Source organism: Anomaloglossus baeobatrachus, chromosome 6 (assembly GCF_048569485.1).
Source record: "Anomaloglossus baeobatrachus isolate aAnoBae1 chromosome 6, aAnoBae1.hap1, whole genome shotgun sequence".
In the NCBI taxonomy this organism is placed as follows: domain Eukaryota; kingdom Metazoa; phylum Chordata; class Amphibia; order Anura; family Aromobatidae; genus Anomaloglossus; species Anomaloglossus baeobatrachus.
In genome coordinates this window covers 546,975,658-546,998,725 of record NC_134358.1, presented here as the reverse complement: position 1 = coordinate 546,998,725, position 23,068 = coordinate 546,975,658, and the positions used below count along the sequence as shown (strand labels likewise).

The following is a 23,068-nucleotide window of genomic DNA, read 5'->3' as shown; positions in this document are numbered from 1 at the left end:
CATCTGGCGTAGCACCCCATCACTCGCCTTCTTAGTCACATAGCCCTTACACAGCCTGGAGGTGTGTTTGGGGTCATTGTCCTGTTGAAAAATAAATTATGGACCAACTAAACGCAAACCGGATGGAATAGCACGCCGCTGCAAGATGCTGTGGTAGCCATGCTGGTTCTGTATGCCTTCAATTTTGAATAAATCCCCAACAGTGTCACCAGCAAAGCCCCCCCACACCATCACACCTCCTCCTCTATGCTTCACGGTGGGAACCAGCCATGTAGAGTCCATCCGTTCTCCTTTTCCACAAAGACACGGTGGTTGGATCCAAAGATCTCAAATTTGGACGCATCAGACCAAAGCACAGATTTCCACTGGTCTAATGTCCATTCCTTGTGTTCTTTACCCCAAACAAGTCTCTTCTGCTTGTTGTCTGTCCTTAGCAGTGGTTTCCTAGCAGCTCTTTTACCATGAAGGCTGCTGCACAAAGTCTCCTCTTAACAGTTGTTCTAGAGATGAGAAGGTGTGCCCAAACTTTTGGTCTGTACTGAATGTGCCCCTGCTGTGTACTGTGTAATGGCCGTGTCGGACTGTGCTGGAACATGGTCTGATGATACCACATCTCCAGGGCAGGGGAGGAAGTAAAAGAGTATACAAACATTACAGCACGAGGTCACAGATGATTCTTTCTATGAGGTAAAACATTTTTTTTTTTTTTTAAAACAGGCAGGGAAATGTTTTACCACACAAAAAGAAACGTGCTGTAATGTCTGTACTCTCTTTGCATCATCCTCTGCTGAGCAGACGTGGTATGATCAGAACATGTCCCTGTACGGTCAGACACGGCCATTACACAGTACACAGCAGGGGCACATATATAAGATTATCTCAGCACAGGAACATTATTGTTGAATCACATCCAATTGTGGAAATTATTATTATTCCAAGATCTATTGATTTAAATGAACTTTGTTCTTTGGAAAACGCCTTTAATACATGCACACACTGTATTTTTTGGCCATATAAGACTGACGAAGAAAATATACCTAAAGCCCCACATGACAATGGTGTCTGACAGGCACGGGTACAGTCTGCTGAGTGACGGATTCGGTATTGCGTTGCAGTTTTCATTAATGCCATAGTGACTTGGCAGTGTGGTGTGTTGCAGAGTAAGCTTAGTACCTTTTTTTCCAAAAATCAACCGCTACATTTGGATTTACACTAAGGATTACATTCACAATATTCCGCTGCCACATCCACTATATTCCAACACCGTCTGGTCGCAACGTATCCTGTGTCTTATGATGTGGCCGTACTACATCAGGATCTTATGTTGTGTAGTCTGAGCCAATAAATAATGTCATCAATGATCCTTCTTCCTAAACCTCGATGAGGACGATCACCGCGATCCGATGGCGCTCTAAACGGAAGCAGTCACGGTGATCCGATCAAGCTCTAAACGGAAGCAGTCACGGTGATCCGATCAAGCTCTAAACGGAAGCAGTCACTGTGATCCGATGAAGCTCTAAACGGAAGCAGTCACTGTGATCCGATGAAGCTCTAATTGGAAGCAGTCACTGTGATCCGATGAAGCTCTAAACGGAAGCAGTCACTGTGATTTGATGGCACGCTACACGGAAGCAGTCACTGTGATCCGATAGTGCTCTAAACAGAAGCAGTCACTGTGATCCGATGGCACGCTACACGGAAGCAGTCACTGTGATCCGATGGCACGCTACACGGAAGCAGTCACTGTGATCCGATGGCACGCTACACGGAAGCAGTCACTGTGATCCGATGGCGCGCTACACGGAAGCAGTCACTGTGATCCGATGGCACGCTACACGGAAGCAGTCACTGTGATCCGATGGCACGCTACACGGAAGCAGTCACTGTGATCCAATGGCGCCCTACACAGAAGCAATCACTGTGATCCGATAGTGCTCTAAACAGAAGCTGTCACTGTGATCCGATGGCGCTCTACATGGAAGCTGTCAGTGTGATCCGATGGCGCCCTACACAGAAGCAATCACTGTGATCCGATAGTGCTCTAAACGGAAGCAGTCACTGTGATCCGATGACGCTCTACACGGAAGCAGTCACTGTGATCTGATGGCGCTCTACACGGAAGCTGTCACAGTGATCCGATAGCGCTCTACACGGAAGCAGTCACTGTGATTCGATGGCGCTTTACACGGAAGCAGTCACAGTGATCCGATGGCGCTCTACACGGAAGCAGTCACTGTGATCCGATGGCGCGCTACACGGAAGCAGTCACTGTGATCCGATGGTGCGCAACACGGAAGCAATCACTGTGATCCAATGGCGCACGGAAACAGTCACTGTGATCCGATGGTGCCCTACATGGAAGCAATCACTGTGATCCGATGGTGCCCTACATGGAAGCCGTCACTGTGATCAGATGGTGCCCTACATGGAAGCTGTCAGTGAGATCCGATGGCGCCCTACACGGAAGCAATTACTGTGATCCAATGGCGCTCTACATGGAAGCCGTCACTGTGATCCGATGGAGCTCTACACGGAAGCAGTCACTGTGATCCGATGGCGCCCTACACTGAAGCAGTCACTGTGATCCGATGGCGCTCTACACGGGAGCAGTCACTGTGATCCGATGGCGCTCTACACGGAAGCAGTCACTGTGATCCGATGGCTCCCTACACGGAAGCTGTCACTGTGATCCAATGACGCACTACACAGAAGCAGTCACTGTGATCCGATGGCGCTCTACACAGAAGCAGTCACTGTGATTTGATGGCGCTCTACACGGAAGCTGTCACTGTGATCCGATGGCACCCTACACTGAAGGGTCCCCTGAGGAAGTCACACGAAACACGTGTTGGGACTTGTCCCCATGTGTGTCCACATGCTAATTGTCTCCATTGGTAAGCTCCCTGTATGATTCTTTAGTGCTGGTGTTGTTTTCTATGGCGTATTGGTTTTTCTAGCCTGTGACTATCTGACCCTGTTCAGTATATTGCATTAAGTAAAGGCTGGCAATTGTTTCTATACATAGATTTGGATTTAGCACTCAGCACTTTATATATCAGGGAGATAACAGGAATTACCCTGCATGTGGCCCCATATGGGGATTTTTTCGCCTGTCTCTGTCTAAACCTGTTTTGTACATCTCATTATATGATATACCCCATGTACCTTGTGTCTAATAAAACTTTTTATGTGCACTATAGCGCTCATTGTTTGCTAATCATTGACCATGGGATATAATAATACGCAGGCAAATTTAAAGACTTCTATTTCTTTTCTATTTGTGCATCTCTATTGAAGTTGTTGCCTTTTACTCCTAATGAAGTCCATATACACTGCTCTGGTTGTTCTAATTTTCGCCCTACACAGAAGCAGTCACTGTAATCTGATGGTGCCCTACACAGAAGCTGTCAGTGTGATCCGATGGCGTCCTACACGGAAGCCGTCACTGTGATCCGATGGCACTCTACACGGAAGCAGTCACTGTGATCCGATGGCACACTACACAGAAGCAATTACTGTGATCCAATGGTGTTCTACATGGAAGCCGTCACTGTGATCCGATGGCGCTCTACACGGAAGCAGACACTGTGATCTGATGGCGCTCTACACGGAAGCAGTCACTGTGATCCGATGGCGCTCTACACGGAAGCAGTCACTGTGATCCGATGGCGCTCTACACGGAAGCAGTCACTGTGATCCGATGGCGCTCTACACGGAAGCAGTCACTGTGATCCAATGGCGCTCTACACGGAAGCAGTCACTGTGATCCGATGGCGCTCTACACGGAAGCAGTCACTGTGATCCGATGGCACACTACACAGAAGCAATTACTGTGATCCAATGGCGTTCTACATGGAAGCAGTCACTGTGATCCAATGGCGTTCTACATGGAAGCAGTCACTGTGATCCAATGGCGCTCTACACGGAAGCAGTCACTGTGATCCGATGGCGCTCTACACGGAAGCAGTCACTGTGATCCGATGGCACACTACACAGAAGCAATTACTGTGATCCAATGGCGTTCTACATGGAAGCAGTCACTGTGATCCGATGGAGCTCTAAATGGAAGCGGTCACTGTCCAAAGCTTTTCTCATCTGGGTGTAAGCTGATTTCTGGGAAATAATATGCTCTACAGGGCTGGGTCCCCCCTGATCCCGTACACAGTTTGCCAGAAATCGGTCACAAGGGTTGACATCCAGCACCAAACACTTCATGAATTCCAGCCGTGCCGGGAAATCAATACAACCCTGAACCTTGGATGAGGATGAGTAATTGCTCCGGGCGCACTGGGAAGGGTGGACTGTAAAGCCGAGAGCGCTTCATGTCTTTTTTATAGATGTTTTACTGGTGGCATTATTTATTTCATTTTTGTTTTTTTAACTATCAGATCCTTAAGGGAATGTGCCTTTAATTGGGAATATATTGATAACAGTGTATAACCGTTCCCCCTGCCGACTGGAGGTGTCCCTAAACAATGTGATAGTGTCAGACCATGAAGTGAGAAATTCCACTGTCAAGAGTTATAATAACACATTCCTATATTTCCAGGAGGGATAACAGAGGAACGGCTCGACACAGAATTCTAAGAAACTATGCTCCAGAATTGGTATTAATTGGAGAATACAAACAATTTCTTAAGGAGATGTCTAATCTGTATGGTAGGATTTAATAATCCAAATCAGCTGTCGAGACCCCACAGATCGGCCGTCACCGATGTGCTGAAGGACTACTGACAGGGTCCAACCCCCATGACACCACACAGCGTTGGCGCGTTTTATGAAGGGGCTCCTGGAAGTATATTTTTTTTTTAGTTTTTTTTTTCCTCTGGGATCAGAATTAAATTTGGGGATCAGATCTGGGTCCAAACAAAACTTAAGAGGTCCAAATTAAATTTAGGGTCTTGATCTGGGGGTGTTAATTTATTTTTTGGATTTTGGTCAGTGTAAACTTAAAGGGTCTGAAATAATTTTAACGGTCAGGTCTAGGTCTGAATTAAATTACTAGTTGGACAACCCCCTATCAATCATTAGGTTTCCCCCTTGTAATATAACTATACTATACTTAGCTCCAGTACCGACGCCATTCCAGCGATTTCAGCACTGATTTTCCCAGGGATCGTGTGACATAATGTCACACTATCCCTGCGGCCACTTCACTGGCCCCTCCTTCGTATGTAAATGACAAGTGGAGGAAGTGAGAGCTGCATTGCTCTCACTTCATCTGGATGTCTAATTTTTTCAAAGGAAGAGTGAGTGAAGTGGGTGCTAATTGGCCACAGGGATCGCATGAAATTATGTCACGCAAACCCCAGGATAGCCAGTGCCAACACCACTAGAAGATGGTGTTATTTTCTTTGGGGGAATCATTGTGATTGAGATGGTGTTATCAGTGTACTGAACAACCCCTTTAAGTTTAGGGATAGGGTTTCATTATTTTAGGACTCTGGTCTAGAGTCTGATTAAAATTCAAGGTTCTGCTGTGGGGTCTTAATTGATTTTAGCAGACTGATTTAATATTATATTTAGTGGTCTACAGTAAATATTTGGTGGTTTACATTAAATGTAGGGTTCGGATCTGGGGGGTCCTAACTAACCTTATGGGTCTGAATGAATTTTAAGGGTTTATCATCATTTTTGAATAACTTTTAGGGGTCTGGCTTGGAGCTTGATTAAATTGAGGGTCTGAATACATTTTTTGGGTGCCCAGGGCTCCGAATTGCTGTCGATTTTTAGTAGGTGTTTGAGCGAATAACATATTTTGATGAACATAGATCTATGAAGTTTACAAAGTGTTAATCTGGAGCCCCAGCTCAGATTTTAACCTCATCAGGGTCCATTAATGAGACTAGTTGAGTTCTCCTGGTGTAAGGCCCTGTGCGCACTGGAAAATGGAATTTTCTTAAGAAAATTCCGCAGGGTCTGAAAGATTACCGCACCCGCGGTAAAAAACCGCGGCAAACCGCACCCGAAAACCGCATGATTTTTCGGTGTGTGTGTTTTTTCACTTTACTTACAGGTTGATCATGTCAGCTGTCACATAGACGCTGCCATGATCAAGCCTGGACTTAGTGGCGGCGATCCGCCGTCATTAACTCCTTATTACCTGGATCGCCACCGCATCACGAAGAGCTGGGGACACTCCGGTAGTGCCGCATAATGGATGCGACAATCCCAGGGCAGCTGTGGCTGATATTCTCGGCTGCGAGAGGTGGGAGGGAGGCGGGGGACATTAACCCTGCCCCTCGCCCTCCCCAGCCTGAGAATACCGGGCCGCCGCTATGTGCTTACCTCGGCTGGAAGGTAAAAATACAGCGGAGCCCACGTGTTTTTTTTTCTATATTTCCGTTTGCTTTCTATGCGTATTCTATATGTTTGTGTTCTATGTCTGTGTCTGTGATCTCTGTGTGTTTACTCTCTGCTCCGCTTCCTCTTCCTGTCATAATGACATCACTTCCCTGCAAACGGCAGGCAGCGATGAACATTACCGCAGGTAAACCGCAAAATACCGGAGGGAATAACGCAGGAAAATGCAGTGAACCGCACAGAATTTGCTGCCTGTGTTATTCCCTGCGGGATTTCACGATTACATGGCAGTCAATGGAGTGAAATCCCGCAGCGACGTGCGGAAAAGAAGTGAGATACAATTGTTTTTGCTGCGGGAATCCCGCAGCAAAACATGCAGCTGTCAAATTCCGCATAGTGCGCACAGGATTTTTTTTTCCATAGGTTTTGCTGGTGATTCACTGCAGAGATGTTATGAACATTTTCTGCAGCGAAACATGCAGCAAAACCGCAGAAAATTCGCGGCAAAATCCGGTAAGTGCGCACAGGGCCTAAGGCTGTAAACTTTGAGAAGAGAAACACCAAAATATCACATATGCCATGTCGCCCAACCTGGGGAACGGCTTTAATTTGGTATCCAATAATCCAGACATTTTGAAAAATTGCTCACAAAGGGGCTACATACCGTAGCTTATATCCTATATTACGTTGGCAGGTTATTTCTTGCCGACCTCCCTTATGCAAAAGTCCACGGTCTATGACATTCCAATAGTCCACAATATCCTCCGGATTAGGCATTTTCTGTGTAGACACCAGGCTTGTGCGACCCATGGATCTCTATCGCTTACTATTTGACCATTATTGGGTCAGAGCTTGATAGTTATCACATAACGTGACCCAATAACTGAGACATATGAGTGAATTCTGGGCACAAGACCCCCAACAATAGGAGGATTTTTCTTGCTTTGTACCATGCAAGGTGAGCAGACACTCCCTGCGTGCACACCTGGACACGGCCCTATGTAGAAATATGTGGTTTCCAAATGCAGCCTCCCTAGAGGCATTGGATAAATACTTTGACACTAAAACAGACATATATTGTTATGGCAATATGCTTATTTTTATTTTTGAATGGGTAATAGGAATATGTTTGTGGTTTTTTTTCTTTTTATTACTTTTCACTTTATTTTTTAGGCCACTAAGCAGACTTAAATCTGTGACCAATTGATCGCTGGTACTATAGATTGAAATATTTCAGTGTACAAATAACGATCTCCTACAAGATCCAGGCCACTAAAATGTTAAAGTGACTCCAACTGTTTTATACAATCTGGTGCTACTACAGTATTGTGAATTCTGACTAGTTTAGATCTATTTTTGATTGCTGGTATTGGGTCTCCCCATTTTCTAATTGCAACAGTCACAATGTGATTTTTTATTTCAATTATTTTTAAGGAATTTTACAAAGAAAAAAAAAAAAAAAAAAAAGATTTCCTTTACTCACAATATACATGTATATGAAGATGTAACTAGTATACAGAGATTACTCTCTTTGTACCAGTACATTGTGCCTGTGAAGAATAAAAATCCTTTTTAGGTCTTTAGGCTGAGAAAATTCTCTCATATTTTCGCTCAAAACAAACCAACAAAAAAAAAAACCAACAAATCTGGAAGAACATTTATTATATGTGGTTTTAAAGCCTATCTGTCATTTCAGGTGAGTGCACAGAATAACTAACTGGTGTACAGAGATGCATCTCTTTGTATCTTTGTACCAGTACAATGTGCCTGTAAAGAAGAAAAATACTTTTTAGGTCTTTGGGCTGAGAAAATTCTGGTCTTTAGGCTCAGAAAATGCTGTTATATTTTGGATCAAAACAAAAAAAAAAAAATCTAGGGTAACATTAATTATATGTGGTCTTAGAGCACATCTCTCCTTTCAGGTGAGTGTTCAGAATAAGTAACTGGTATGCAAAGATATGCATCTCTTTGTACCAGTACATTGTGCCTTTAAAGAACAAAGAAGGGAATTTTGTTTACTTACCGTAAATTCCTTTTCTTCTAGCTCCAATTGGGAGACCCAGACAATTGGGTGTATAGCTACTGCCTCCGGAGGCCACACAAAGTATTACACTTAAAAGTGTAAGGCCCCTCCCCTTCTGCCTATACACCCCCCGTGGGATCACGGGCTCCTCAGTTTTAGTGCCAAAGCAAGAAGGAGGAAAGCCAATAACTGGTTTAAAAACCAAATTCAATCCGAAGGAATATCGGAGAACTGAAACCATTCAACATGAACAACATGTGTACCCGAAAAAACAAAAAACCCGAAGGAAACAGGGCGGGTGCTGGGTCTCCCAATTGGAGCTAGAAGAAAAGGAATTTACGGTAAGTAAACAAAATTCCCTTCTTCTTTGTCGCTCCATTGGGAGACCCAGACAATTGGGACGTCCAAAAGCAGTCCCTGGGTGGGTAAAATAATATCTCGTGATAGGGCCGTAAAAACGGCCCTTTCCTACATGGGGGCAATCGCCGCCTGAAGGACTTGTCTACCTAGGCTGGCGTCCGCCGAAGCGTAGGTATGCACCTGATAATGCTTGGTAAAAGTGTGCAGACTCGACCAGGTAGCCGCCTGGCACACCTGCTGAGCCGTAGCCTGGTGCCGTAATGCCCAGGACGCACCCACGGCTCTGGTAGAATGGGCCTTCAGCCCTGAGGGAACCGGAAGCCCAGCAGAACGGTAGGCTTCAAGAATTGGTTCCTTGATCCACCGAGCCAGGGTGGATTTGGAAGCTTGCGACCCTTTACGCTGACCAGCGACAAGGACAAAGAGTGCATCCGAGCGGCGCAGGGGCGCCGTGCGGGAAGAAGGGAATTTTGTTTACTTACCGTAAATTCCTTTTCTTCTAGCTCCAATTGGGAGACCCAGACAATTGGTGTATAGCTATTGCCTCTGGAGGCCACACAAAGTATTACACTTAAAAGTGTAAGGCCCCTCCCCTTCTGGCTATACACCCCCAGTGGGATCACTGGCTCACCAGTTTTAGTGCCAAAGCAAGAAGGAGGAAAGCCAATAACTGGTTTAAAGACCAATTCAATCCGAGGAAACATCGGAGAACTGAACCATACCACATGAACAACATGTGTACCCGAAAAAACAGAAAAACCCCGAGAAAACAGGGCGGGTGCTGGGTCTCCCAATTGGAGCTAGAAGAAAAGGAATTTACGGTAAGTAAACAAAATTCCCTTCTTCTTTGTCGCTCCATTGGGAGACCCAGACAATTGGGATGTCCAAAAGCAATCCCTGGGTGGGTAAAAGAATACCTCATGATAGGGCCGTCAAACGGCCCTCTCCTACAGGTGGCCAACCGCCGCCTGAATGACTTATCTACCTAGGCTGGCGTCTGCCGAAGCGTAGGTATGCATCTGATAATGCTTGGTAAAAGTAAGTAGACTCGACCAGGTGGGTGCCTGACACACCTGCTGAGCCGTAGCCTGGTGCCGTAATGCCCAGGATGCCCCCACGGCTCTGGTAGAATGGGCCTTCGGCCTTGAGAGAACCAGAAGCCCAGTAGAACTGTAGGTTTCAAGAATTGGTTCCTCGATCCCCCGAGCAAGGGTGGATCTGGAAGCTTGCGACTGTTTACGCCGACCAGCGACAAGGACAAAGAGTGCATCCGGGTGGCGCAGGAGCGCCATGCGGGAAGTAGAACCTGAGTGCTCTCACCAGAACCAACAGATGCAAATCTTTCTGAAATTGATGGACTGGACGAGGACACAAAGAAGGTGAGGTGATATCCTGATTGATATGAAAATGGGATACCACCTTAGGGAGAAATTCCGGAACCGGACGCAGAACTACCCTGTCCTGGTGAAGGACCAGGAAGGGAGTTTGTATGAGAGCGTTGCTAGCTCGGAAACTCTCCTAAGAGACGAGACCGTTACTAGAAGGCCACTTCCCGTGAAAAACGGGAAGGGAGACATCCTTCAAAGGCTCGAAAGGCGGCATCTGGAGAGCAATTAGAACCTTGTTCAGATCTCAGGGCTCTAACGGCCGCTTGTACGGAGTGCTGAGAAGACAAACTCCCCGTAGGAACGTGCGTACCTGAGGAAGTCGTCGTTTCTGAAAAAATACAGATAGCGCTGAGACTTGTCCCTAAAGGGAACTGAGCGACAACCCATTTTCCTACCTAGATTGCAGGAAGGAAGGAAACATAGACGATGCAACCGGCCAGGGAGAAACACCCTGCGCCGAGCACCGAGATAAGAACATCTTCCACGTCCTGTGGTCAATCTTGGCGGACGTTGGTATGCTAGCCTGTCTCATGGTGGCAACCACGTCCTGAGGTAATCCTGACGACACTAGGTTCCAGGACTCAATGCCACACCATCCGGTTGAGGGCCGTAGAATTCAAATGGAAGAATGGCCCTTGAGACAGCCAGTCTGATTGGTCTGGTAGTGCCCCCGGTTAGCCTACCGTGAGGCACCACAGAACCGAGTACCACAACATCCTCGGCCAATTTGTAGCGACGAGGATGGCGCGGCCGCAGTCGGTCTTGATCTAGCGCAGTACTCTGGGCAACAATGCCAGAGGTGGCACCTAAGGTAGCTGGAACTGCGACCAATGCTGAACTAAGGCGTTTGCCGCCAGAGCTCGATGATTGTGAAACCGTGCCATGAAGCTGGCACATTGTTGTTGTGCCGTGACGCCATTAGATCGACGTCCGGCCTCTGTCAGCGGCGCCAGATCTCCTGAAACCCGTCCGGGTGAGGAGACCATACTCTTTCGGCCACACCTCAGCGACTTAGGAAGTCAGCTTCCTAGTTTCCACACTTGGGATGTGAATTGTGGATATGGTGGATGCCGTGTAAGGCTTGCCGGTTGCGCGTTCTTCCTTGGTGGTTGATGTATGCCACCGCTGTGGAGCTGTCCGACTGAAGTCGGATATGCTTGCTTTCCAGCCGCTGTTGGAAGGTTTGTAGGGCAAGATACACTGCTCTGTGTTCAAGAACATTGATCTGAAGAGTGGACTCTTGCTGAGTCCACGTACCCTGAGCGCTGTAGTGGAGAAAAACTGCTCCCCACCCTGATAGACTCGCGTCTGTCGTAACTATCGCCCAGGACGGGGATAGGAAGGACCTTCTTTTTGACCAAGAGGTGAGAAGAAGCCACCACCGTAGAGATTCCTTGGCCGCCTGAGAAAGAACGACGACTCTGTTGAGGGACGTCGACTCCTCGTCCCATTGGCGGAGAATGTCCCATTGTAGTGGACGCAGTAAAACTGCGCGAAAGGAACTGCCTCCATTGCTACCATCTTACGTAGGAAGTGCATGAGGCGTCTCAATGTGTGCGACTGGTTCTTAAAGAAGAGCTTGCAGCCCGTAGTGAATGCTGTTTGTCTAGCGGCAGCTTCACTATCGCTGAGAGAGTAAGAAACTCTATGCCTAGATATGTTATCGATAGGGTCGGGGTCGGATCTGACTTTAAAAAGTTGATGATCCACCCAAAACTCTAGAGAGTCTCCAGCGCAACGTTCGGGCAGTGTTGGCATGTTTCCTAAGAGAGTGCCTTGACAAGTAGATCGTCTAAATACGGGACCACAGAGTGACCCTGAGAGTGCAGGACTGTGACTACTGCTGCCCTGACCTTGGCGAAGACCAGTTGGACTGTCGCTAGCCGGAAGGTAGAGCTACGAACAGAAGATGTTCGTCTCCTATAACGAAGCGTAGAAACGCTAGTGCTCTGGATCAATCGGCACGTGTGGATAAGCATCCTTGATGCCTATGATGCTAGGAAATATCCTTGGGACCTTGAGGCGATGACATGGCGGAGGGATTCCATCCGGAACCGCCTGGTGTCCACGAGCTTGCTGAGCATTTTTAGATCCAGAACGGGACGGAACGGCCCGTTGTTATAGGTACCGCAAAGAATTTGGGGTAAAAACCGTGACCTTGTTCCTGAAGAGGAACGGGGGTCATCACTCTTTCTGCCTATAGAGTGCACCCTGTTTGCAGAAGAGCAGCGGCCCGGCCGGGAGGTGGAGAAATTCTGAAGAATCGAGTTGGAGGACGAGAAGTGAGCTCTATCCTGTACCCGTGAGACAGAATGTCTCACACTCAATGGTCCTTGACCTATGGCAGCTAAATATCGCCAAGGCGGGAGAGCCTGCTACCGACCGAGGCCGCAAGTCATGAGGAAGCCGCCTTGGAAGCGGGTTTTCAGACTGTCGCTTTTTTGGGCGAGACTGAGCCCGCTAAGAATCTTAGCTCCTCTGATCCTTTTGAGTCCACATTGGACGAGGAAAAATGGGACCTGCCCGAGCCTCGAAAAGGCCGAAAACCCCGACTGCCTCTTGCTCTGTTGGGGTTTGTTGTGTCCGGGCTGAGGAAAGGATGAATCCTTACCCCTGGACTGTTTAATGGTTACATCCAACGCTCACCAAACAGTCGGTCAGCAGAAAAAGGCAACTGGTTAGGCAACCTTTTTTGGAAGCAGAATCTGCCTTCCATTCACTTAACGAGCAGACCAGGCTCTGCTTAAAAACACGGAGTAGCGGAGGCTACCGCCGCACGGTTCGCAGAGTCCAGGACAACCTGAATCGCGTAAGAAGCAAATGCAGACATTTGAGAGGTTAAGGATGCCACCTGCGGCACAGATGTACGTGTAACCGTGTCAATCTGTGTAAGACAAGCTGAAATAGCTTGGAGTGCCCCAAGGGAGAGAATGCCGGAGCCAACGGTGCGCCGACAGCCTCATAGATGGCTTTCAACCAGAGATCCATCTGTCTGTCAGTGGCATCTTTGAGTTTGCAGTTCCATCTCCCACTGCAACTATGGATCTAGCTACAAGCCTGGAGATTGGAGGATGCCGCTCGGGACATTGGGTCCAGTCCTTGACCAAGTCAGGGGACAGGGATAACGTGTATCCTAAGCCGTTTGGAGAAGCGCATATCTGGATAAGCGTGGTGTTCCTGGACTGCCTCTCTGAAGGCAGAGTGGTCCAGAAAAATACGTGAAGCTGACTCCTCCACTGGAGGAGCTGGGTGAGAAATAACCCACATTCTATAGATGGACGCTATAAGATTATTTACTATGGCGTCACAATCAGGTGTATCCAGATTGAGAGCGGTCTCAGGATCAGAATCCTGAGCCGCTACTTCCGCCTCATTACACAGCGAGTCCTTCTGTTAGGACCCTGATGAAACCGAGGCCGCTCATAGCGAGCCCACTTAGGCTGTCTGGGACTGACGTCCGTGCAGAGCCGTGACTCTGGGATGCGTGTGACATTCCCGGAGCTGTTAGTTATTCACACTGAGGGGGGCCATGGATCAACGATTCAACAGTGCCCATATTGTGAGAGACATGTCCGGACTGCTAGGCTTCTAGTATCATAGCCATAGTTTCAGAAAAACTGTCAGTAAATACTGCAGACACCGTCCTCATCCCCTGGCCATTAGTGCATACAATGGGAGTCTATGTAACCTGCCGGCCGTATAGCCGTACATGCTGTACCAGCTGTATAGAAAAACATGTGGTTCTGCACCTTTGTTTTACACAGAGAATATGCTGATAACTCCTCCGCATAATCCAGGAGGGTATATACAACGTGCGACCAAACAGTGCAATGTATATAGTACAAGCATATCTATAAGTGCACTTCTGCACTAGTGGGGTTAGCACCACAGGTGCTGCTTAACGCCTGTTACAGCGATTGTGTGACTATCAGAATGCCAGGGTCTTCCACACTTGTCTCTGTATCGTACAGAAACTGACACTAATGGCTGCCGGCGTCCTTGTAGAGAAGGAAGCCGTGGGCGTGCCTGAGAAAGTGCGGGAATCCGGATTCACAGTGCACACAGTGAGAGGGGTGGAGTATGCAAAACATACTCCAGCTCTCAGCGCTGCTCTATGCAGCGTCACGCCCCTACCCTGACTGTCAGGGCTGTGGGCGGTAACGAAGGGAGACTAGGCCCAGAAGCCGGGGACTCGAGTTAACAGCGCGGCCGCCGTAAAAGCGCGGGCCGCGCTGAAGTCCCCGGCGCACCACAAGTGCCAGCCGCGCCTGCAGTTCCAGCGGCCGGCGCCCGATTCATAGAAGTGGCCAGCGTCCCGCCCCTCTCCTGACTGGCAGGTCTGGGGGCGGGAACGAACGGAAGCAGGCCGCAAAAGCCGGGGACTCTAGTTATCAGCGCGGCCGCCGTAAAAGCGCGGGCCGCGCTGAAGTCCCCGGCGCACCACAAGTGCCAGCCGCGCCGCTGCCAGCGGCCGGCGCGACCGATTCCTGGAAGTGGCCAGCGTCCCGCCCCTCTCCTGACTGGCAGGTCTGGGGGCGGGAACGAACGGAAGCAGGCCGCAAAAGCCGGGGACTCTAGTTATCAGCGCGGCCGCCGTAAAAGCGCAGGCCGCGCTGAAGTCCCCGGCGCACTACAAGTGCCAGCCGCGCCGCAGTCCCAGCGGCCGGCGCGACCAATTCCCATAAGTGAGCCTGCTTCAGCGAAGCTGAATGAGGCCATGGCACAGGCGCCGCAGCGCTGATGTCCCCCGGCGCACTACAACACCCAGCATGCTGCGGTGTGAGCGCCAAATGCACGGGGACACAGAGTACCTTGAGGAAGCAGGGCCATGTCCCTGATGTACTCCGCTCCATCCAGCATCTTCTCCAGGGGCTGTAGATGGAGCACGGTCTCAGTGCCTGGAGACCGGTAAATCCCACTTCACCCAGAGCCCTGTAAAAAGGGATGGGGAAGGAATCAGCATGTGGGCTCCTGCCGCCGTACCCGCAATGGGTACCTCAACCTTACAAACACCTCCGACATACAGTGGGGTGAGAAGGGAGCATGCTGGGGACACTATATGTGTCCTCTTTTCTTCCATCCGACATAGTCAGCAGCTGCTGCTGACTAAAAAGTGGAGCTATGCGTGGATGTGTTGCCTCCTTCGCACAAAGCACAAAACTGGTGAGCCAGTGATCCCACTGGGGGTGTATAGCCAGAAGGGGAGGGGCCTTACACTTTTAAGTGTAATACTTTGTGTGGCCTCCAGAGGCAATAGCTATACACCAATTGTCTGGGTCTCCCAATGGAGCGACAAAGAAATGTAGATTCTGAGTGCTCTCACCAGATCCAACAAATGCAAATCCTTCTCACATTGATGAACTGGATGAGGACACAAAGAAGGTAAGGCGATATCCTGATTGAGATGAAAGGGGGATACCACCTTAGGGAGAAACTCCGGAATCGGGCGCAGAACCACCTTGTCCTGGTGAAACACCAGGAAGGGAGATTTGCATGACAGCGCTGCTAGCTCGGACACTCTCCGAAGAGACGTGACCGGTACTAGAAAGGCCACTTTCTGTGAAAGGCGAGAAAGGGAAACATCCCTCATAGGCTCGAAAGGCGGCTTCTGGAGAGCGATTAGAACCCTGTTCAGATCCCAGGGCTCTAACGGCCGCTTGTAAGGAGGGACGATATGACAAACCCCTTGCAGGAACGTGCGTACCTGAGGAAGTCGTGCTAGGCGCTTCTGAAAAAATACAGATAGCGCTGAGACTTGTCCTTTAAGGGAGCCGAGCGACAAACCTTTTTCCAAACCGGATTGCAGGAAGGAAAGAAAAGTAGGCAATGCAAATGGCCAGGGAGAAACTCCCTGAGCAGAGCACCAAGATAAGAATATCTTCCACGTCCTGTGGTAGATCTTGGCGGAGGTTGGTTTTCCAGCCTGTCTCATGGTGGCAATGACCTCTTGAGATAATCCTGAAGACGCTAGGATCCAGGACTCAATGGCCACACAGTCAGGTTCAGGGCTGCAAAATTCAGATGGAAAAACGGCCCTTGAGACAGCAAGTCTGGTCGGTCTGGTAGTGCCCACGGTTGGCCTACCATGAGGTGCCACAGATCCGGGTACCACGACCTCCTCGGCCAGTCTGGAGGGACGAGGATGGCGCGACGGCAGTCGGACCTGATCTTGCGCAGCACTCTGGGCAACAGTGCCAGAGGTGGGAACACATAAGGTAGCCGGAACTGCGACCAATCTTAAACTAAGGCGTCCGCCGCCAGAGTTCGGTGATCGTGAGACCGTGCCATGAAGGCCGGGACCTTGTTGTTGTGCCGGGACGCCATTAGGTCGACGTCCGGCATCCCCCAGAGGCGACAGATCTCCTGAAACACGTCCGGGTGAAGAGACCATTCCCCTGCGTCCATACCCTGGCGACTGAGGAAGTCTGCTTCCCAGTTTTCCACGCCTGGGATGTGAGCTGCGGATATGGTGGATGCCGTGTCTTCCACCCACGTCAGAATCCGCCGGACGTCCTGGAAGGCTTGCCGACTGCGTGTGCCGCCTTGGTGGTTGATGTATGCCACCGCTGTGGAGTTGTCCGACTGAATTCGGATCTGCTTGCCTTCCAGCCACTGCTGGAAGGCTTGTAGGGCAAGATACACTGCACTGATTTCCAGAACATTGATCTGAAGGGTGGACTCTTGCTGAGTCCACGTACCTTGAGCCCTGTGGTGGAGAAAAACTGCTCCCCACCCTGATAGACTCGCGTCTGTCGTGACCACCGCCCAGGATGGGGGTAGGAAGGACTTTCCTTTTGACAATGAGGTGGGAAGAAGCCACCACCGAAGAGATTCCTTGGCCGCCTGAGAAAGGGAGACGTTCCTGTCGAGGGACGTCGACTTCCCGTCCCATTGGCGGAGAATATCCCATTGTAGTGGACGCAGATGAAACTGCGCGAAAGGGACTGCCTCCATTGTTGCTACCATCTTCTCTAGAAAGTGCATGAGGCGTCTCAAGGGGTGTGACTGGCCTTGAAGGAGAGATTGCACCCCTGTCTGTAGTGAACGTTGTTTGTCCAGCGGAAGCTTCACTATCGCTGAGAGAGTAAGAAACTCCATGCCAAGATATGTTAGCGATTGGGTCGGGGTCAGATTTGACTTTGAAAAGTTGATGATCCACCCGAAACTCTGGAGAGTCTCCAGCGCAACGTTCAGGCTGTGTTGGCATGCCTCTTGAGAGGGTGCCTTGACAAGTAGTTCGTCCAAATACGGGATCACAGAGTGACCTTGAGAGTGCAGGACTGCTACTACTGCTGCCATGACCTTGGTGAAGACCCGTGGGGCTGTCGCCAGCCCGAAAGGCAGAGCTACGAACTGAAGGTGTTCGTCTCCTATAACGAAGCGTAGAAAACGCTGGTGCTCTGGAGCAATCGGCACGTGGAGATAAGCATCCTTGATGTCTATTGATGCTAGGAATCTCCTTGAGACATTGAGGCGATGACGGAGCGGAGGGATTCCATCCGGAACCGCCTGGTTTTCACGTGCTTGTTGAGCAGTTTTAGATCCAGAACGGGACGGAAAGACCCGTCCTTTTTTGGCACCACAAACAAATTGGAGTAAAAACCGTGACCTTGCTCCTGAAGAGGAACAGGGGTCACCACTCCTTCTGCCTTTAGAGTGCACACCGCTTGCAGAAGAGCATCGGCTCGGTCGGAAGGTGGAGAAGTTCTGAAGAAACGAGTTGGAGGACGAGAACTGAACTCTATCCTGTACCCGTGAGACAGAATGTCTCTCACCCAACGGTCTTTGACCTGTGGCAGCCAAATGTCGCCAAAGTGGGAGAGCCTGCCACCGATCGAGGATGCGGAGAGAGGAGGCCGAAAGTCATGAGGAAGCCGCCTTGGTAGCGGGTCTTCCGGCTGTCTTTTTTGGGCGTGACTGAGCCCGCCAAGAATCTGAGCTCCTCTGATCCTTTTGAGTCCTTTTGGATGAGGAAAATTGGGACCTGCCCGAGCCTCGAAAGGACCGAAACCCCGACTGTCCCCTCCTCTGTTGGGGTTTGTTTGGTTTGGGCTGGGGTAAGGATGAATCCTTACCCTTGGACTGTTTAATGATTTCATCCAATCGCTCACCAAACAGTCGGTCACCAGAAAATGGCAAACTGGTTAAGCACTTTTTGGAAGCAGAATCTGCCTTCCATTCCCTTAACCACAAGGCTCTGCGTAAAACCACGGAGTTGGCGGACGCCACTGCCGTACGGCTCGTAGAGTCCAGGACAGCATTAATCGCGTAAGACGCAAATGCAGACATTTGAGAGGTTAAGGATGCCACCTGCGGAACAGATGTACGTGTGACCGTGTCAATCTGTGTAAGACCAGCTGAAATAGCTTGGAGTGCCCATACGGCTGCGAATGCTGGAGCAAACGACGCGCCGATAGCTTCATAGATGGATTTCAACCAGAGCTCCATCTGTCTGTCAGTGGCATCTTTAAGTGCAGCTCCATCTTCCACTGCAACTATGGATCTAGCCGCAAGCCTGGAGATTGGAGGATCCACCTTGGGACACTGGGTCCAGCCCTTGACCACGTCAGGGGGAAAGGGATAACGTGTATCCTTAAGTCGTTTGGAGAAACGCTTATCAGGATAAGCGTGGTGTTTCTGAACTGCCTCTCTAAAGTCAGAGTGGTCCAGAAAAATACTTAATTTACGCTTGGGATACCTGAAATGGAATTTCTCCTGCTGTGAAGCTGACTCCTCCACTGGAGGAGCTGGGGGAGAAATATCCAACATTCTATTGATGGACGCTATAAGATCATTCACTATGGCGTCACCATCAGGAGTATCCAGATTGAGAGCGGTCTCAGGATCAGAATCCTGATCAGCTACCTCCGCCTCATCACACAGAGAGTCCTCCTGCTGGGACCCTGACCAGTGTGATGAAGTCGAGGGTCGCTCCCAGCGAGCTCGCTTAGGCTGTCTGGGACTGTCGTCCGTGTCAGAGCCTTCACCCTGGGATGCATGGGAAACCCCCGGAGCACGGAGCTGTTCCAACTGAGGGGGACCAGGGAGCAATGATTCCACAGTGCCCCTGGTCTGAGTTACTGGTCTAGACTGCAAAGTTTCTAGAATTTTAGTCATAGTCACAGACAATCTATCAGCAAAAACTGCAAACTTTGTCCCCGTCACCTGGACAGTATTCACAGGTGGTTCTCCCTGGGTCACCTCTAGCAGAGGCCCCGGCCGAGCAAGTGCCACAGGGGCCGAGCACTGCACACAATGGGGGTCAGTGGAACCTGGTATAGTAGCCTCACATGCGGTACAAGCAGCATAGAAAGCCTGTGCCTTGGCACCCTTGCTTTTTGCGGACGACATGCTGTTGTCTCCTCTGAGCCATCTAGGAGGGTATATAGCCAAGAATCACCAGCGACCGTACAGTGCAATGTATAGCATGCAAGCATAAAAATACAAATGTACACTAGTGGGATCAGCACCAGAGGTGCCGCTTACCGCCCGCTCAAAGGCGGGTGTGTGGTTGCCAGAATCCCGTGTCTGGGTCTCCCAGAACTTGTCTCCCTTCTCCAGCTGAGACTGCACACAGGAATGGCTGCCGGCGTCCTGTGAAGAGGGGCGTACCGTGGGCGTGCCTCAGACAAAGTGCGGGAAACTGGCGTCCCACTGTGTCCAGTGTGAGGGCTGGAGTATGTAAAGTAGACTCCAGCCCTCGGCGCTGACGTTCTGTACAGCGTCCCGCCCTTCCCCTGACTGGCAGGCCTGGGGGCGGGAACGAAACGAAACTAGGCCGCAAAAGCCGGGGACTCAAGTAATAAGCGCGGCCGTCATATATGCACGGCCAGCGCGGAAGTCCCCGGCGCACCACAAGTCCCAGCCGCGCCGCAGTGTAAAACTGACAGCAGCGGCCGGCGCGGCAGTTCCCAATACATTGACTCACTCAGCAGAGCTGTAGTTAGTAATGGCACAAGCGCGCAGCGCTGTTGTCCCCGGCGCACTAACACACCCAGCAATGCTGCAGTGTGTCTGCGCGCGGTCTGTACGGGGACACAGAGTACCTTGACGTAGCAGGGCCATGTCCCTGACGATACTCAGCTCCATATCCAGCAGATCCAGCGGCTGTGGATGGAGCACGGTCTCTGTGCCTGGAGACCGGTAAAGTCCCACTTCACCCAGAGCCCTAATGGGGATGGGGAAGGACGCAGCATGTGGGCTCCAGCCTCCGTACCCGCAATGGGTACCTCAACCTTAACAAACACCGCCGACAAAAGTGGGGTGAGAAGGGAGCATGCTGGGGGCCCAAGTATGGGCCCTCTTTTCTTCCATCCGACATAGTCAGCAGCTGCTGCTGACTAAACAGTGGAGCTATGCGTGGATGTCTGACCTCCTTCGCACAAAGCATGAAAACTGAGGAGCCCGTGATCCCACGGGGGGTGTATAGGCAGAAGGGGAGGGGCCTTACACTTTTAAGTGTAATACTTTGTGTGGCCTCCGGAGGCAGTAGCTATACACCCAATTATCTGGGTCTCCCAATGGAGCGACAAAGAAAATACTTTTTACATCTTTAGGCTGAGAAAATTCTAGTCTTTGGGCTGAGAAAATGCGCTTATATTTTTGCTCAAAACAAAAAAAAAATAAAAATCTGGGCTATCATTTATTATGTGTAGTCTTAAAGAATATCTGTATTTTCAGGTGAGTGTTCAGAATAAGTAACTGGCATTTATAGATGCATCTCTTTATACTAGTACAATGTGCCTGTAAAGAAGAAAAATACTTTTTAGGTCTTTAGGCTCAGAAAATTCTGGTCTTTAGGTTGAGACAATTCTCCTCTATATTGGCTCAAAAGTAAAAACAAACAACAAATTTGGGATATGATTTATTATGTGCGGCCATAATGCATATCTGTCATTTCAGGCGATTGTTCAGAATAAGTAACTGGCATATAGAGATGCATATTTTTGTACCAATTCATTGTGCCTGTAAAGAAGAAAAATACTTTTTAGGTCTTTGGGCTGAGAAAATTCTGGTCTTTAGGCTCAGAAAATGCTGTTATATTTTGGATCAAAACTAAAAAAAAAAAAAAAATCTAGGGTAACATTAATTATATGTGGTCTTAGAGCATATCTCTCCTTTCAGGTGAGTGTTCAGAATAAGTAACTGGTATACAAAGATGCATCTCTTTGTACCAGTACATTGTGCCTGTAAAGAAGAAAAATACTTTTTAGGTCTTTAGGCTGAGAAAATTCTTTTATATTTTGTCTCACTGCTATCATTTCTGCCTACCATGGTAGAGGTTAAGAGTTCGAATCCTAGGTAAGTTCACAGGAAAAGAAAATAATTAACTAAACATGGAATCCAAACTGCCATATGGATAAAGAAAGAGGAATAAGGTAGAACCCATGCAAATCTTAAACCATGTTGGACTAAATCCAGAGACCATAAACTCCAGAGGCCATTGTGGACCTTAACTAGTAAATTGTGTGGCCATGGACCATGACCTACCTTCTGCTTTGCTGAGCTCCAGTGCCAAGTGCTCTCTGGCTTTGGCCTCCTCATTGAGTCTTTCTTGAAGCTCTTCCTGGCATCTGAGCAGTTCAGTAGTCTCCTGTTTCCTTTTGATGGACTCCCGTATCAGTTCTGTCTGTGCCGCCTTGGCATGAGCGAGCTGCAACAAGAATACGATAGCTCGTCAATACAGTTGGAGTATAATCAGAAACTATGCGTGAATAATACTAGAGCGGCAGATACGGTCAGAAGCAAAGTGTAGCGTTGTCCTAGTTTAACACCTTAGACGACCAAATACTTTTTTTTTTTGTGAATGTGTTATAACTTCATTTGTCGGGGGTAACTAAATAAACTTGTCTAGACTAATTTTTTTTATTGTGTTTTTACTTATTTATTAGATCCATATATTGCATACTGTATACTTAAAAAGTAATAAAAAAAACCCAAAAAAACCCCTGGAATTACATTCATGTGTGGTCTTAAACCCTATCTGTCATTTAATATCTTCACATTTCAGAGTGCAACGGTCTCTTTTTGTTATAATATATCTCATGCTCAGTATGCACCTGTTCACACTTGCCTGTTAGGAAGTGCAGTCAGTCTTTTTACTTAGGTTATAGAGTCATGCCTTCTAATTGAGCACTCCTCATCTGCCTTAGGCGATTTTAACTCTTTATTAGCAGGTTCCTATCTGATCAGAAATTGGAGGGGGGGGGGTTAATCCAAAGAGACGCATTACAGTAGATAGGGACCTTGACGTTGCCTGTTGGGCTCACATAAAGCTGGCATTTTTTATATCTAAGTATCTAAATTTTTAGATTTTTTTTCATAGCAGTAATGGATGTTCATATTGCTATATTAATTGTTAACATATCTTTACATGTTTTTTTTGTTAACATATAGCATTTCAGAGTGTAACTGTGTCTTTATGCTCATGTTCTGTATGCACCTGTTCACACTTGCGTGTTAGGAAGTGACATTTTTTTTTTTTTACTTAGATTATGGGGGTCCTGCCTTCTGATTGAGCACTTCATCAGCATTAGGTGATTTTTATCCACCCATAAATTGGAGATTTTTTTAACCCAAAAAGAGAGGCATTGGAGTAGATAGGCACCCAACAGTAAGTGATGCGCCTTGACTTTGGCTGTTGGGCTCACATAAACCTGACATTTATATGCTGAGAATCTCAATTTTTACATGTTTTTTTTCTTAGCAGTACTGCATGTTCATATTCTAGAGTATCACTGTCTCTTTTTGTTATAACATACCTCATGCTGTGTATGCACCTATTCACACTTGTGTGTCAGGAAATACCATCAGTCTTTGTACTTAAATTTCCAGAGTGTGTTCAGAATAAGCAAGCATGAGGAATAACACTATAAATGTCCATTATATGACTTGTATGCGGTGTTTTTCCACTAGTTTTCTCACCTACAGCTCCAATTTTCACTTTTCTCTGAGCTAGTGGGTGCAGACTCACTGCTATATGCTTCTCATACAC

General features: G+C 48.6%; 1 protein-coding gene across 1 annotated transcript in view; it reads right to left on the bottom strand.

Moving 5' to 3' along the window:
* Positions 1–23,068, bottom strand: part of AKAP9 (A-kinase anchoring protein 9) — a 357,327-nt gene that overhangs the window by 104,204 nt on the left and 230,055 nt on the right. The window contains exon 24 of the mRNA XM_075316166.1: positions 21,565–21,727. Within this exon, the coding sequence (XP_075172281.1) occupies positions 21,565–21,727 (163 nt within the window). The remainder of the gene's footprint in view (positions 1–21,564; positions 21,728–23,068) is intronic.